The 15155-nt window shown below is 40.6% G+C and overlaps 1 protein-coding gene across 1 annotated transcript in view; it reads right to left on the reverse strand.

Moving 5' to 3' along the window:
* Positions 1-14330, reverse strand: part of DPT (dermatopontin) — a 40129-nt gene extending 25799 nt beyond the window's left edge. The window contains exon 1 of the mRNA XM_024742472.1: positions 13332-14330. Coding sequence (XP_024598240.1) covers positions 13332-13636 — 305 coding nt within the window. The 5' untranslated portion in view covers positions 13637-14330. The remainder of the gene's footprint in view (positions 1-13331) is intronic.
* Positions 14331-15155: the final 825 nt, after the last annotated feature.

Genomic DNA, 15155 nt, shown 5'->3' on the forward strand with positions numbered 1-15155 from the left:
ATAGTACATTAACAGGATCATACACCATTGTCAAGTGAGGTTTATCCCAGGAATGCAAGGATTCTTCAATATATGCAAATCAACAATGTAATAAACCATATTAACAAACTGAAAGGTAAAAACCATATGATAATCTCAATAGATGCAGAAAAAGCTTTCAACAAAATTCAACACCCATTTATCATAAAAACTCTCTAGATAGGAGGCAGAGAGGGAACCTACCTCAACATAATAAAGGCCATATATGACAAACCCACAGCCAACATCATTCTCAATGGTGAAAAACTGAAACCATTTTCTCTAAGATCATGAACAAGACAAAGTTGCCCACTCTCCCCACTATTATTCCACATGTTTTGGAAGTTTTAGCCACAGCAATCAGGGAAGAAAAAGAAATAAAAGGAATCAAAATCAGAAAAGATGAAGTAAAGCTGTCACTGTTTGCAGATGACATGACACTATACGTAGATAATCCTAAAGATGCTACCAGAAAACTACTAGAGCTAATCAATGAATTTGGTAAAGTAGCATGATACAAAATTAATGCACAGAAATCTCTTATATTCCTATACACTAATGTTGAAAAATGTGAAAGAGAAATTAAGGAAACACTCCCATTTACTATTGCAACAAAAAGAATAAAATACCTAGGAATAAACCTACGTAAGGAGACAAAAGACTTGTATGCAGAAAACTATAAGACACTGATGAAAGAAATTAAAGATGATACAAACAGATGGAGTGATATACCATGTTCTTGGATTGGAAGAATCAACATTGTGAAAATGACTATACTACCCAAAGCAATCTACAGATTCAATGCAATCCCTATCAAATTACCAATGGCATTTTTTACAGAACTAGAACCAAAAATGTTAAAATTTGTATGGAGACACAAAAGACCCTGGATAGCCAAAGCAATCTTGAGAAAGAAAAATGCAGCTGGAAGAGTCAGGTTCCCTGACTTCAGACTATACTACAAAGCTACAGTAATCAAGACAGTATGGTACTGGCATAAAAACAGAAATATAGATCAATGGACCAGGATAGAAAGCCCAGAGATAAACCCACGCACATATGGTCACCTTATCTTTGATAAAGGAGGCAAGTATATACAATGGAGAAATGACAGCCTCTTCAATAAGTGGTGCTGGGAAAACTGGACAGCTACATGTAAAAGAATGAAATTAGAACACTTCCTAACACCATACACAAAAATAAACTCAAAATGGATTAAAGTCCAAAATATAAAGCCAGACACTATAAAACTCTTAGAGGAAAACATAGGCAGAACACTCTATGACATACATCACAGCAAGATCCTTTTTGACCCACCTCCTAGAGAAATGGAAATGAAAACAAAAATAAACAAATGGGACCTCATGAAAGTTAAAAGCTTTTGCACAGCAAAGGAAACCATAAACAAGACAAAAAGGCAACCCTCAGAATGGGAGAAAATATTTGCAAATGAAGCAACCGACAAAGGATTTTTCTCCAAAATTTACAAGCAGCTCATGCAGCTCAATATCACAAAAACAAAAAACACAATCCAAAAATGGCCAGAAGACCTAAATAGTCATTTCTCTAAAGAAGATATAAAGGTAGCCAACAAACACATGAAAGTGTTCAACATCACTAATCATTAGAGAAATTCAAATCAAAACTACAATGAGGTATCACCTCACAGTGGTCAGAATGGCCATGATCAAAAAACCTACAAACAATAAATCCTGGAGAGGGTGTGGAGAAAAGGCAACCCTGTTGCATTGTTGGTGGGAATGTAAATTGTTACAGCCACTATGGAGAACAGTATGGAGTTTCCTTAAAAAACTAAAAATAGAACTACTCTTTGGTCCAGAAATTCCACTAGTGGGCATATACCCTGAGAAAACCATAATTCAAAAAGAGTCATGTACCACAATGTTCATTTTAGCACTATTTACAATAGCCAGGACATGGACCCAACCTTAGTGTCCATCGACAGATGAATGGATAAAGATGATGTGACACATATATACAAAGAAATATTACTCAGCCATAAGAAGAACCGAAATTGAGTTATTTGTAGTGAGGTGGATGGAGCCTGTCATACAGAGTGAAGTAAGTCAGAAAGAGAAAAGAAATACTGTATGCTAACACATATATATGGAATCTTTAAAAAATTGGTTCTGATGAACCTAGGGGCAGGACAGGAATAAAGATTCGAAGTAGAAAATGGACTTGAGGACACGGAGAGGGGGATGGTAAGCTGGGACAAAGTGAGAGAGTGGCATGGACGTATATACACTACCAAATGTAAAATAGATAGCCAGTGGGAAGCTATCATAGCACAGGGAGATCAGCTCGGTGCTTTGTGACTACCTAGAGGGGTGGGATAGGAATGGTGGGAGGGAGATACAAGAGGGAGGGGATATTGGGTATACGTATACATATAGCTGGTTCACTTTGTTATACAGCAGAAACTAACACAACAGTGTAAAGCAATTATACTCTAATAAAGATGTTTGAAAAAAAATGCAGGAAGGCAGGAAAGGTAGTAGTTGTTATTATCACTATTATCATAAATATTTGCAATTAAATGGAAAGAAGCTACATTTTAGTCTCCACAAAACACTTTCTGTTGGAGCCTACATTAGGAATTATCAAGGTTGAACCCTTCCAGTGGGGCAGTAAGATTAGCCTCAGAAAGTAGATGATAAAACATAATTTGAAGCTCACCTGCTCCAAGAAATCTTCCTTTCTTGACAATTGTAACTCTTGCTGATTTTTCTTCCTCATGATACATTGATGTCACCATCACACATTTCACCTAACATGTACTATCTCTGAACCATCTCATCGTGGGATAGTGCACGGGTTTTGAAGGTAAACACTGTACCACTGATTACTGGTCCCCCTGCCACAATGATGGGGATATGAACAGTCTCTTTAAATAATGCTGAGTTATATGCTGTCTGCTCTCTTCCTGCCCACATCTGGGTAAGAGTTCTGCTATCTTCTCCATGTCGGGTTTTAATTCTGCTAGTATATAGCAGGTTTCAAGATGGTGAATCAGAAATGAACTGCTGAACAGCTTCTCTGGATAGAAAGCCATAGGACAGGACAAGGGAGAAATAGAAATTCTTCCCAAAACACAAACTCCTGCCCTGTTTTAGAAAAATACAAGCAGTAGAGGCTAACCCAAAGGCCTCTGAGAAGATCCAGGTTATATTATGAGATGCATTTGTGTCCTGAGATCACTTTTGGCCTGAGAACAGTTCCAGGTCACGCAGGGATTTCAGGCTTAATTAACCACAGGAGCTCCTGAAGTCAATTATTTACAATATTTGTTAACCAAGAGATCTAATACTACCACTGTGTTATCTGAAATGTGAAAAATATTTGACACTCATATTGTACACTTAATATGTATACTGAATTATATGTTCCCAAAACAGAATGTTACCTATCAGTGGTCTTTGTAATCTAGCAATTTGTATATTTCAACTCCAGCTTTATAATTTACCAACTGTGTGACGTTTATCTCTTTGAGTTTCAGTTTCCAGGGAGTAGTCATTATAGTAAGGATAAATAACTCTTATATAGGACTTACCATGTGCCAGCCATTGTGTTAAGCACTATACCTGCATTATTTATTTTAATCATGAAAACAATCCCGTGAAATGGGCTTGGATAATCAGTTCCCCACCACCACCACCATTTGATGGATAAGGAAACTCAGGTTTGGAGAGGTTAAGTAATTCCCCAAAGGACACACAGCCAATAATACATATATATTATCTCATTTAATTCTCACAACAATTCTGGGGCATTGTCTTTGTAGAAGTAGAAGCTGAGGCTTAGAAAGTTGACATGACTTGCCTAAAGTTAGTAGTGGGGCTGCATTTTGAGAACTGTTCTGTTTGTCTCCAAAGTCCATATTCTTTCAATTACTTCAAGATACCTTGAAGAAACACACGCATACAGAGAGAGAGAGAGGAGAGAGAAAGGTATCCTAATTCTGTGGAAACCTCTTATTCATTAGGAATATTATGTCTGACAAGTATGCAGACAGAAGCAAATCTGGGAGGAGTGAACGTTTACCATCCTATGAGCACAGCCAAGAGCCATTTTGCAAAGCCCAAGTTCCCTCAGACAACTGATTCCTAGATCTCAGGACAATGACCAAGATGGAAAGTTGGCAAGAATCCTAGATCTGCTATAACTCTATTCTCCCACACTCAACCTTGTTTCCCTCAGAGGTCAATCTTACATAGGTGTGATATCTTCTTTAGCCCAGAACTGACTACAACTTTATTCAAGACCAAAAATACCACCAACATTTAATATTCACTGGCAGCACTGTGGCATCAGCACTGTGGCTTGGGTTCCACCTCTGCACTAGCTATGAACAGGCAAGTCTCCTAATGCTTCTGAACCACGTTCCTTCATGTATAAAATGGGGGAAATAGTAATGCTGCCTTGCAGTATTATTGTGAAGATCAAATAAGATTAGACCATGAGTAGCACAAGGGCATAGACTGTATGTTATTTATCTTCATAATCTTGGAGTCTGGCAAAGTTTGTGATAATAAACATTTGGTAGTGAATGAATAAGCAAATGAATGTATGACTGAGGAATACTTTATAAACTATAAAGCACCATATCAATTAGGATTAAGATAATAGCACTTATACTTAATGTACTTGTTTCACTGCTTTTTCAATTGCTTCACTCTTGGCTTTAATTCCTAATCTATGATGTAGGGAGGTTGTTCTGGATTTTACATGAGATCCCTCCCAGTGCTGAGATTTTGTGATTCGGTTACACTCTGGCTTTTAAACTCCCAATATGTACTCTACCAGCCTGCACACTTATTTTTTAATCTTTTAATTCTGAAATAATTTTTGAGATACAGAAGATTTGTAAAGATAATACATAGGATTCATGTATGCCCTTCACCTAGATTACCCTAAAGTTACCTTTCATCACTCTGGTGCCTTTATGAACACTAAGAAATTAACATTGTACATCACTAAACTCCAGACTTCATTTAGGTTTTACCAGGTTTTCCATTAATGTACTTTTTCTGTTACAGGATCCAAACCAGGATACCATGTAGCATTTAGCCTGTGTGGCTTTTGCAATAAAAAGTTTTGCTATTGTATTTTTAAAAGCATATTGGGACATTAAGATTTGTGGGATAATGGAAACCTAATAAAGAATTTATCCTGAGCTAACAAGTGTGTCAGCCATCCTCTGCACATGGTTTAGAGAACTTCAGGAAGTCAAAAAAGACCATCCTGCATGGTGGTGAATGCAAGAAGCCAAAATGAGATGTGTACAATAAAATTGAGCCCCATATTATAGACACTGGAATATTAAGAATCAAAAATGTAAGCATAAGTTTGTTTTTGAAGTCTGTGAGTCTGTTTGTAAATAAATTCATTTGTATCAATAGATTCCACATATCAGTGATATCATATGGTATTTGTCTTTCTCTGTCTTATTTCACTTAGTATGATAATCTCTAGGTCCATCCATGTTGCTGCAAATGGCATTATTTCATTCATTTTTATGACTCAGTAGTATTCCCCTGTATATATGTACTGGGGGAGAGGGATAAATTAGGAGTTTGGGATTAACATATACACACTACTATATGGAAAATAATCAACAAGGACTTACTATACAGCACAAGGAACTCTACTCAACATTCTGTAATAACCTATATAGGAAAAGAATTTGAAAAAGAATGGATATATGTATATGTATAATTGAATCACTTTGCTGTACACCTGAGACTAACACAATATTGTAAATCAACTGTACTCCAATATAAAATAAAAAATTAAATTAAAAAATGTAAGCAAAATGGTTTCCCTTGCAGGAAGATCTCAGGCTTCTTTGTTGAGGGCACTGTGAGCTGCTCGATGCACTAACTAGTCTTACTTGGTCTTTTGCTACATATTTAGTGGGGCCCACTATGTGCCAGCATTATTCTAGTGCTGGGCAATATTCTATACAGTGGTGAATGAGACAAAGTCCCTACATTCATGAAGCTTATAATCTGAAGGGGACAAACTATAAATACAAATCATGTAATGAGAAGAGCACTGTGGGAAACGTAACGCAGTTTGGGGAGTAGAGTGTGAGAGACGTTGGTTTAGAGGAGGTGGTCTGGGAAAACTTCTCTGAAGAGGTGAGCACTGTGTTTACTGAATGATCAGAATAATGAATCAGGACGGATTGCTCTAGACAGAACCTTGGTCTCAGTTAGAATCAGATTATGGAAAACTGAGTTCCTACTGTAAAAAATTAATAAGCAGAAACCTCAATTAGAGTCAGGAGACCAGAAAGGGGTGCTCTCATACCCTTCAAACATAGCAGAGCCCAATAGAAGAAGAAAGATTTCCTCTTCTTGCCTGGCAAGAGCTCAGCCCATGAGAGATCGTCATAACGCAACCAATGAAAAGCCATGAACTTTGTTTAATATAGGCCCCCCAACTTCTTTTTCCCCTCTATAAAAGAGTTTTCTCCTCTCCATTTTGTGGGGGATTTGTGCATGCCTCACTATAGTTGTAGACCCTAAATTGCAATTCTTTGCTCCTCCAAATAAACCCATTTTTTTCTGGAGTTATAACTGGCTGTCTATTTGTTTTAGGTCAACATTTTGTTGTTCCATATGTGGGTCCAGTGAAGACCCCTGATTACTCTGAGGCTTGTAAGCAAACAGGTGTGGTACTACATTGAGCTCATTGTTGCTCACTGCTTTTCTAACTTACCCTGGGGTTTGAGGGCAAGTCTTTCTCCTGGATCTGAGCTTCATCCTCTTTGCATTTTGAAGCTCTCCAGGTTTTATTTGGGATCTGTTTTAAGGTTTCATCTTTTTTGGTTAAGACCTTGTTCTGTATGTGTCTACTCATTTGGCACTTTGGCCTGATTTTTGAAATCAGACTTATCCAGCTTGAACTGGCTAGCCACCAGCCCATTCCTTCAGGAATAGGGGCTGTTCTATTGGAACTGTGCTGAGCAGCTTCCTGCCTGGCTCTTCCAGGACTAGACTGTTCCCTTAGAACTGGCTGCTATTAGGCCTGCAGGCTGTTTGAGCTATTTGAGCTGCTTAAGTTGTTTGAAAAGAATTATTTTACTCTACAGAAAAAGCTCTGAGAAATAGGATCCCAGTTATCTAAATATTTTGAGGGTTCCCCTTTCCTACAGGGATCCTGGCCCATTTTCTGTTTGAAAACCAAGGTCCTTCTTCGTGTGCATGTCTAACCAAACTGGACTGACCTAACTGACAGCAATTTAGAATATCAATGACCATTATGAGGAATTTTGAAATCCCTAAACGTTCTTTTCTTAAAACCAAATTGGACAACCATAGCTCTAAAATTTCCAAAACTAAATGGAATGCTTATTTCGATTGGTATTTTTAGGCTTCCAAACATTATCAGCAGCCTAAAATTGGATCTTTGCAAAATAAGATTTTAAGATGAACTAAGGTAAACAGTTAAAGAAAGGTAACATGGCTCCCAAAGCCTCAGGCTCTTCTTCCTTGGTTTCTCTGTCTCAGGCTCCATCTCCAGCACCATCTTGTCTCACTCCTCCTCCTGCTCAAGTCCCACCTCCAGTGCCAGCTTCCCCCTTCCCTTCTTTTTGCCTGCCTACAGCTCCCTTACATCCCCAGTTCCCCAATACTAATTCTCTTGCCAGACTTCCCCTTTTCTCTGAAACTCTCCCCACTCCCTTTTCCTCTGAACTTATCAGAACCTATCCCTTTAAAATTAAGCCTTTGGGGGATCCAGAGGACAAACCCTTAACTTCTTATATTTCCTGGACTAGTGCTGAACTGCGAGTCAAGGTCAGAGATTCTCCCAAAGTAACTGGAGATCCTCACAGATTTGCTGAATTAATATAGTCATTCAGATTTATCAACCTGGTTTCTAAGACTTAACATCAGCTTGTTCATATGCTTGTAGATGAAGGCCGGGCCCAGCATTGAATGAAAACTGTTAGTAGAGGAAAGCCCGACAGTTCTCTAGAATTACAATCATGAGACCAGCCCACTAACATATTATATGATCAGACTCAGGCAATCAATAAGTGACTTCGTTGAGGAATTCCTAGGGCTTTTCCAAAGACTGTTGCGTTGAATGGAACAAAATTCAGGCTTGCACACAAAAATCTGATGAACCTGTTTATGACTATTACAATAGATTTCATATTATTTTTAAAGCAAATTCTGGTCTTTCTTCAGATGTTGATTCCACCCATATAGCTTGTAACTCTATGTTTAGTCATAGGCTGACCCAGAACATCTCCCTTCTGGTAAAAAGGACCAGGACAGAACAGGAAAATTTGTCCACTCCAGGTTTAGTTAATCTGATAAACCAGCTCTCTCATACTTTAAATGAGTCACCTAAAAGGAAGACTGACAAAATTCTTAACCTTCAACTCCAGCAAGTGAAGGCCCCTAAATGATCCTCCACCCGCCCCGAGTTTCTGCTATTATTGCAAAAAGCCAGGACATTGGAAAAGAATTTGCTACAAATTTAAGTGCTTTAGGTGCCTTCAGCCCTCTAATCAGCCTTTTCCAACATCCTCCCGGTTCTCAGTGACTAAGCTCCTGGGAACTATAGGAGCTCTTCCCAATCATCCCTCTTAACCGACTTGAAGAACGTTTCTCCAGATCGGGGATAAATCTCTTCCAGACCTCACTGACACTGGAGCCACACTCCTGCTACTCAACCCCTCTACTGTCAATCACCCCTTGCCTTGTAGCGCTAAAACAATTCAAATAGTAGGGATCTCTAATAAACCTCAAGAGGTTTCTGTCCTTGGACGTATTCCCTTTTGTTTAGGCCCTTTGAAAGACACATACCCCTTTCTCCTTAGTTTCTCTGCCCATCCATTTATTAGGTCAAGACTTCTTAGAGAAGTATATAGAACTTTCTTTCTCCCAAAAGGAGAAAGCAATTCTAGAATTGACAGTAGTTATCCAAGCAGCCAACCAGGTGAGTTAAATGACTCTTTGACATCTTTTATTTGCTTTGTTTTTGATGGTACTAGAGTTTATTCTGGAAACACTGATCATCTACCCCTATTGAATCAACTACCACCCTCCTCATGGGCAAAATCTACAGCTGATATTGGCAAAATTCACAGGCCACCTCCCATCAAGACTCAGATAGATCTCTTAAAACCTCTTCCCAGAATTAATCAACATCCTGTAAGTAAAGAAGCCCTTCAAGGCATAAAAACCATCTTAGAAGATTACAAGGCTCAAGGCCTCACTGTCCCTTAACTAGTCCCTGTAATGCTCTTATTTTACTCGTGAGAAAACCTAAGGACTTAGAGTTGAGGTTTGTCCAGGACCATTTCACCATTTCAGTAGAAGCTCTCCTGAAAATTCGCATCACACTCAACATTTCTCAGCTGCCTCACTTCATAAGAAGTCCTTTTGTTAGCTGTTCCTCACATCACTCTTTTATGCTGTAATAATCTTAATTCTGCTACTCTTCTCCCCTCTGTCACTGATGAAGTTCCTCTTGACTGCTTAACACTGATGGATCACCTACTGACTCCTTGTAAATGATCTGTAGGAAATTCTTTGGGGCATGTTGACTATTCATGGTTCACTAGTAGTTCTTATTTAAAAGGTGACAATGGCAAATGTTGTGCCGAGTATGCTATTGCAACTTCTTTTGATATTGTTGAGGCAGTACCTTCATCTATGGCTACTTCAGCCTAACAGGCTGAATTATATGCTCTTATGTGGGCTTGTACCTTAGCCAAGGATAAAACTGCCAAAATTTGGAGTAGCTCATGCTTTTGGAATGTTGTGGAAGTAACATGGCTTCCTCTTCTCTATCATGCGACTTATCTTTGGTAAATTCAAATAATTAGCTCTAAAACAAGCTACCATTTTGAAATATCTTCTTGGGAATTCTTTGAAGCCCTGGGGAAAAAGCAGGTGCCAATATACTGAATGCTCTTCTTCTGAATTCAGACTCCATGTAAAGCTGGTTTGCCTCAAATTAGCCTCATCAAATTTCAGATTCACAAAATCTTTATTGACTGTCCATGATGTGCCAAGAATTTGTTTTAGATTTAGATTTGTTTTAGAGTTCTCCTACACTTTCTCCTGTAAGCATCACGGTAACACCCTCTAACAGCTTGTGAGGTGGGTGTCACACTCTTTTCTTTTTTTCCAGAATGAGAAACTGAATGCCCAAGACCACAGAGCTCAGATGTGATAGAAACAGGAGCTGCAAGTCAAAGTTTCCTGATTCTGAGACCAGAGCCCCTTCCACCACACTCCAGCTCAGCCTCACTACAAAATTCCAGTTTCATCCTATTCCACACAGGACCCACATGTCCTGCAGCCTGGGTCAACCCAGGTTTGAGAAGACTCCCCAAGAGCAACTGAGGCATGCTCTGAGATGGCAAAATGCCACTCATGGAACCCAGGTAAAGCCTCCAAGCAGTTGTTAGTGAGGGACAAGCATGCACACTTCAGAATCTGCCAACTGAAGAAGTGATTTTCAACAGAGAAACCCTAGCCAAACAGCAGTGTTACAAGTCACTCAGCCACGGCGGAAGCACTTTTTAAAGACTGTGCTCCAATTAGCAAGTGTCTTTAGCAGACCCTATGTACTGTTGTCACATCAGTGTTCAAGATTCCTCGTCCCCTTTTAAAATAAGCCTGCAACTAATGTAGTTATACAAGGCAGCCAAATTGCACAAAACTGTCAACTCTTCCTCCGGAACAGATTAAGACCCTGCAGCCAACGGGAAGATATAACTGTTCCCCAGTTTATGAGCAATTTCTTTCCTTCCAGATTTTTCACTGAGACTGGAGTCTAAACTCAAAGCAATAATCATCCAACAAAAATGCCTCTGGAATAATTGAGATCAGTCCTGGGACAGCTGAGTCCTACTGTTTTTCATGTTTGTACATTTTTTACTCTGTGATTAATGGAGGAGGAGATGAGAAAACAGAGGGTGGAAAGGGAGAAAGAAAAAAATATCACTTGACTCTGCATACTCAAAAATGTGGAAGAAGAGAAGGTGGAAGAGAGATCGTGCCTGTCAGTTTCTCATTTGACTTGCATTGGTCAAACAAAATCATATACTTTCTACTCCCTCTCATACTTTTCTTCAAACAGTTTGGGAGTTAATGACAAACCAGTCACACTCTGGCAAGTTTGAAACTAAACATAATTTGCCTTCTCTCCCTAGCAGGGGTAAACACAAGAATCAACAGAATGAAAGAAAAATCCAACTGTCTTTTCAGAGCCAAGCAGAGGAAAGAGAACTGAAGCCATGGAACCTTGTGAGATCATGCAGTCTGACTGCTCGCTTTCCAAATGTGGTGGGAGCCTAGAGAGCTGAACCCATGGTTCAAGGTCACCCAGCAAGTTGTCTTTAGAACCAGGATCTAAATCCAGGCCTCCTGATTCAGAGCCCAGGGCTCTTCCTTTGGGGCTTAAGAAATCATCTGAGTGTGTTTTGCTGTGGCTCTACAAGGGGAACATTAGAAAGGGGCCCCACCCATATAATAGCCCCCTGAGTTGGAGGACTAGACAGACAGTTGTAATTTGGGCATCCCCATGCTCTGTGCCAGGCAACTGGCCTGGCTACAGAGAACCACTGGAGACTGTCAGTCATTGAGGTGAGGCTGGATTCGGAGTCAGCCATCTGTCAGAAGGGGGTTTGGATAATTAAATCTGCTCACTAGAGGCAGTGAGGGGGATGAGAAAGGTCCAATAATGGGACCCCTGACCTGAAGCTGCCTGTGTGACCCTATTCCCATCCCTTCCACAGGCTGGCTGAGCCCCTCCTCAGTCATGGTAGTAAACAAGTTCGTCCAATCCCTCCAGGGCTGGCTTCTGCTGTGATTTGCAGAGCCCTCCATCCTCAGGATGAAGAACTGCCCTGAGTCCAGTCCTGTGGCCCTGGCTGTGCTGACTGAGCCCACAATGGGCAGAGGGAGCAGACTCTCAAGTCTGTCTCACCCATCACCAGGGCTAAGCACATACACTTTGGAGCTGAGACTCACTGAATCCAAATCCTTGCTCTACCACTTCCCAGCTGAGGAAACCCCTGATCTCTAGACTGCATTCTATCTACCTATAAAATGACTTAGAGATTTGTTTTGAGCATTAAATGAGATAGTCCATAGAAATCACCCAGCATGGTGCTTGCTCAGGGTAAGCACTCAATCAATGGCTGCTGTTTTTATTACTGAGAGGTCCCCTCCACCCATCAGTCTTTTCCTCTTGATCTCCCATCATTGTTCTGTGTGCTGCTGGAGTGATCCTCAGAGTTTTGTGCTTGACCATCCCTAACCCCCATTACACCACATGCATGCTGGGAGTCCTCAAAGAATCTTCTCTCTACAGTTACCATAACAGCAGCCTGCCAGTTGGGCTTCCTCTTCCCCAGGCCAGCCTTCCACAGGGTCTGCTTCCACCCATTCCCCCGACCCACCCAGTGGTGCTGCTTTCATCCTGGCTGCTATGATTAACTGGCCTCACAGACCATAGCTCCTAGGATGGGTTCTGACCAAGTACTAGGGTGAGACAGTCACACCCCACAGTGAAGACACAGGCTCAGACCATTTCCATGTCATTAACCATGGCAGAGTCCAGTCAGAAGAGAACAGTCCTTCTCCCCAAAAGACTTTAGTAAACTATTTCCCAGCAGTGAAACCCATTTTAAATTCAGACAGAGAGAAGGACCTTGGTACTCAAAACTGAGAGAGCACATTTAATCGGGGCAGGAGAGAGCTATTTAATTTCACTTCTCTTTGCCTAAGCTTCTTTGACCCCTCTCCCCATTCGTTTGCTCTATATCAATATTTCTCAAACTGTCTGTGGTGAACGTCCCATTGTTTATTTTCCCCAAACTATTGGGTACCAATACTTTTGTAAAACAGTCAAAATAAATTATTACCAAACTAAAATGTCACTTGGATGTCACAATAATGTTAAATTGCTATAAAGTTCCATAAATACTTTGAATTTCTGTACTTAACTTTTGGCGAACTGGTAAACGTTTCGCAAACCCCTACTAGTCCTGGACCAAACTGAGAGTAGGGCTGCTTCTGGAAGGAACAGAACCACAGAAGAGTCCATCTGCCATGGACACCCTCCCATTCTGGGTTTTTGTCCTGTAATGCGGTCTGCTCAGCAGTGACCCTGCCCCACCCGGAGCATGCAATGGAAAGGTTCCTGGTAGAACTTGCCCAGACTCTAGTAAGTGCTATTCCCTGAGCATCAAGCATCCCCCAGTGAGAGGGATATGCTGCAATAATACCGGCCATGTGCTGCCCGCTGGCTCTTACCATTCCATTCCAGCCCTGTTGATCTCCTCCCACCAGCATTCTGTAGGCTCCCCCAGGCTCTGAGGCGTGGGCATGCAGGCGTAGTTCCACTGTCTGTCAGAACCTTCCTTCTTGTTGAAGATGCTCCTCACGGCCACCACCACCTGCCCATGGGGACACTGGTAGCTGAAGCCCTGCCGGTTCAAATTCACCCACCCATCATCACTATAATCTTGGTACTGCTGATATGGGTACCCGTAGTCTCCATACTGTCCCCAGGTCACAGTGACCAGTGGCAGAAGCACCCACAGAAGAGTGAGGTCCATGCTGTCTGGGTTTCTGGCAAAAAATGTCACCCTATGTCTGCTGGGCTGCTGGTTTTATACAGCTGCTGCTGACATGTGGCTTCCAGATGTGGGCGAGCAAGCAGGCTCCAACTGCAGTGTGTCATCGTTTAAGCAAAACTTTTCAGCGCCGAGATATTGGCCATAAGTACATTCAGTTTGTTTTAAGGTGGAATTCTAAGAAAACGTAAGGAACATGCAAATGGAAGAAACTCCCTAGAGGAGGAACAACTTAGCAGATAGATTATAAAAGCAAATGGCTTCACACACCTCAGAAACATTCACTTGAAAAAAGGAGCAAATTTGTCCCTCATCTCTTAGCACTTCACTTCTCTCTTCCCTACCCCCCACAACCCCACCACTAGCAAACCCCTGTATTTGTTCTCCAAACCAGCCTTCCAGGACCACACAAATATGCAGAAAGTGATTTCAAAACACCAAAATAATAGGTTGAAGGGTCAGAGTTATTCACATTTCTGCAAGGCTAGATACCTACTTTAAGTTCTCAGCCCAACATCTTTTAACCCTGAGTTATGAGCATGGAATGCCAGTTTGCAGGCTACTCTGAGAATTTTTAAGTCACATAGGGAAGTACTATGGGCCCCTGGAGAGAAAAGTTGGGCATTATCGCTACATTTAAACATCCTTCTGAGCTGCTGAAATTGGACCCATCTACACCTAGAAACCGTGCTGGGCTGACAAATACGTCATGAGTTTAATTTGAATAAAGCCACTTTTTATCCTTTGGTGGTTTTCCCCTCTGTGTTGAGTTTTCTTTTTAATGAGGTATAACTTACATATAATAAAATTCATCTCTTCTAATGTTCAGCATACAGTCGTTCAACCAGTACCATAATCAAGACACAGAACAGTTCCCTCAACCCTCTAGTCCCCTTATGCCCTTTGGTAGTCAAATCCTTCCCAATACCCAGCCCCTGGTAACCACTGATCTACTTTCCGTCACTGTAGTTTTGCCTTTTCCAGGATGTCAAATGGATGGAATCATACAATATGTTGCCTTTTGTCTGACTCCTTTCACTAGGAAAAATGCTTTCTGGATCCATCCATATTGTTGTGTGTTAGTGTCAATAGTTCATTCCTTTACACTGTTGAGTGGTATTCTATGGTATGACTCTACTACAGACTGCTTATACATTTACCAGTTGAAAGACATTTGTTTTTTTTTCCCAGTGTTTGGTAGTTATGAATAAAACTACTATAAACGTCCATGAATAGGTTTTTGTGAGAAGAAATTTTTATTTCATTTGGGCAAATACCTAGGAGTGAGAGTACTGGATTAAGTGTATATTTAACTTTGTAAGAAACTACCTGATTTCTCAAGTGCTGAACTATAGTGCATCCCTCCCAGAAAAATTGCAGTTTCTTTTATTTTAACCATTTTAACAAGTTACTAGGTTTCCAGTAGTATTTCAGTGAGGTTTTGATTTGCATTTCCATAATGACTAATGATTTTGAGCATCTTTTCATGTGTTTATTGGTC

The sequence above is a fragment of the Neophocaena asiaeorientalis genome, unplaced genomic scaffold, assembly GCF_003031525.2.
Source record: "Neophocaena asiaeorientalis asiaeorientalis breed wild unplaced genomic scaffold, Neophocaena_asiaeorientalis_V1.1 scaffold99, whole genome shotgun sequence".
Lineage (NCBI taxonomy): Eukaryota > Metazoa > Chordata > Mammalia > Artiodactyla > Phocoenidae > Neophocaena > Neophocaena asiaeorientalis.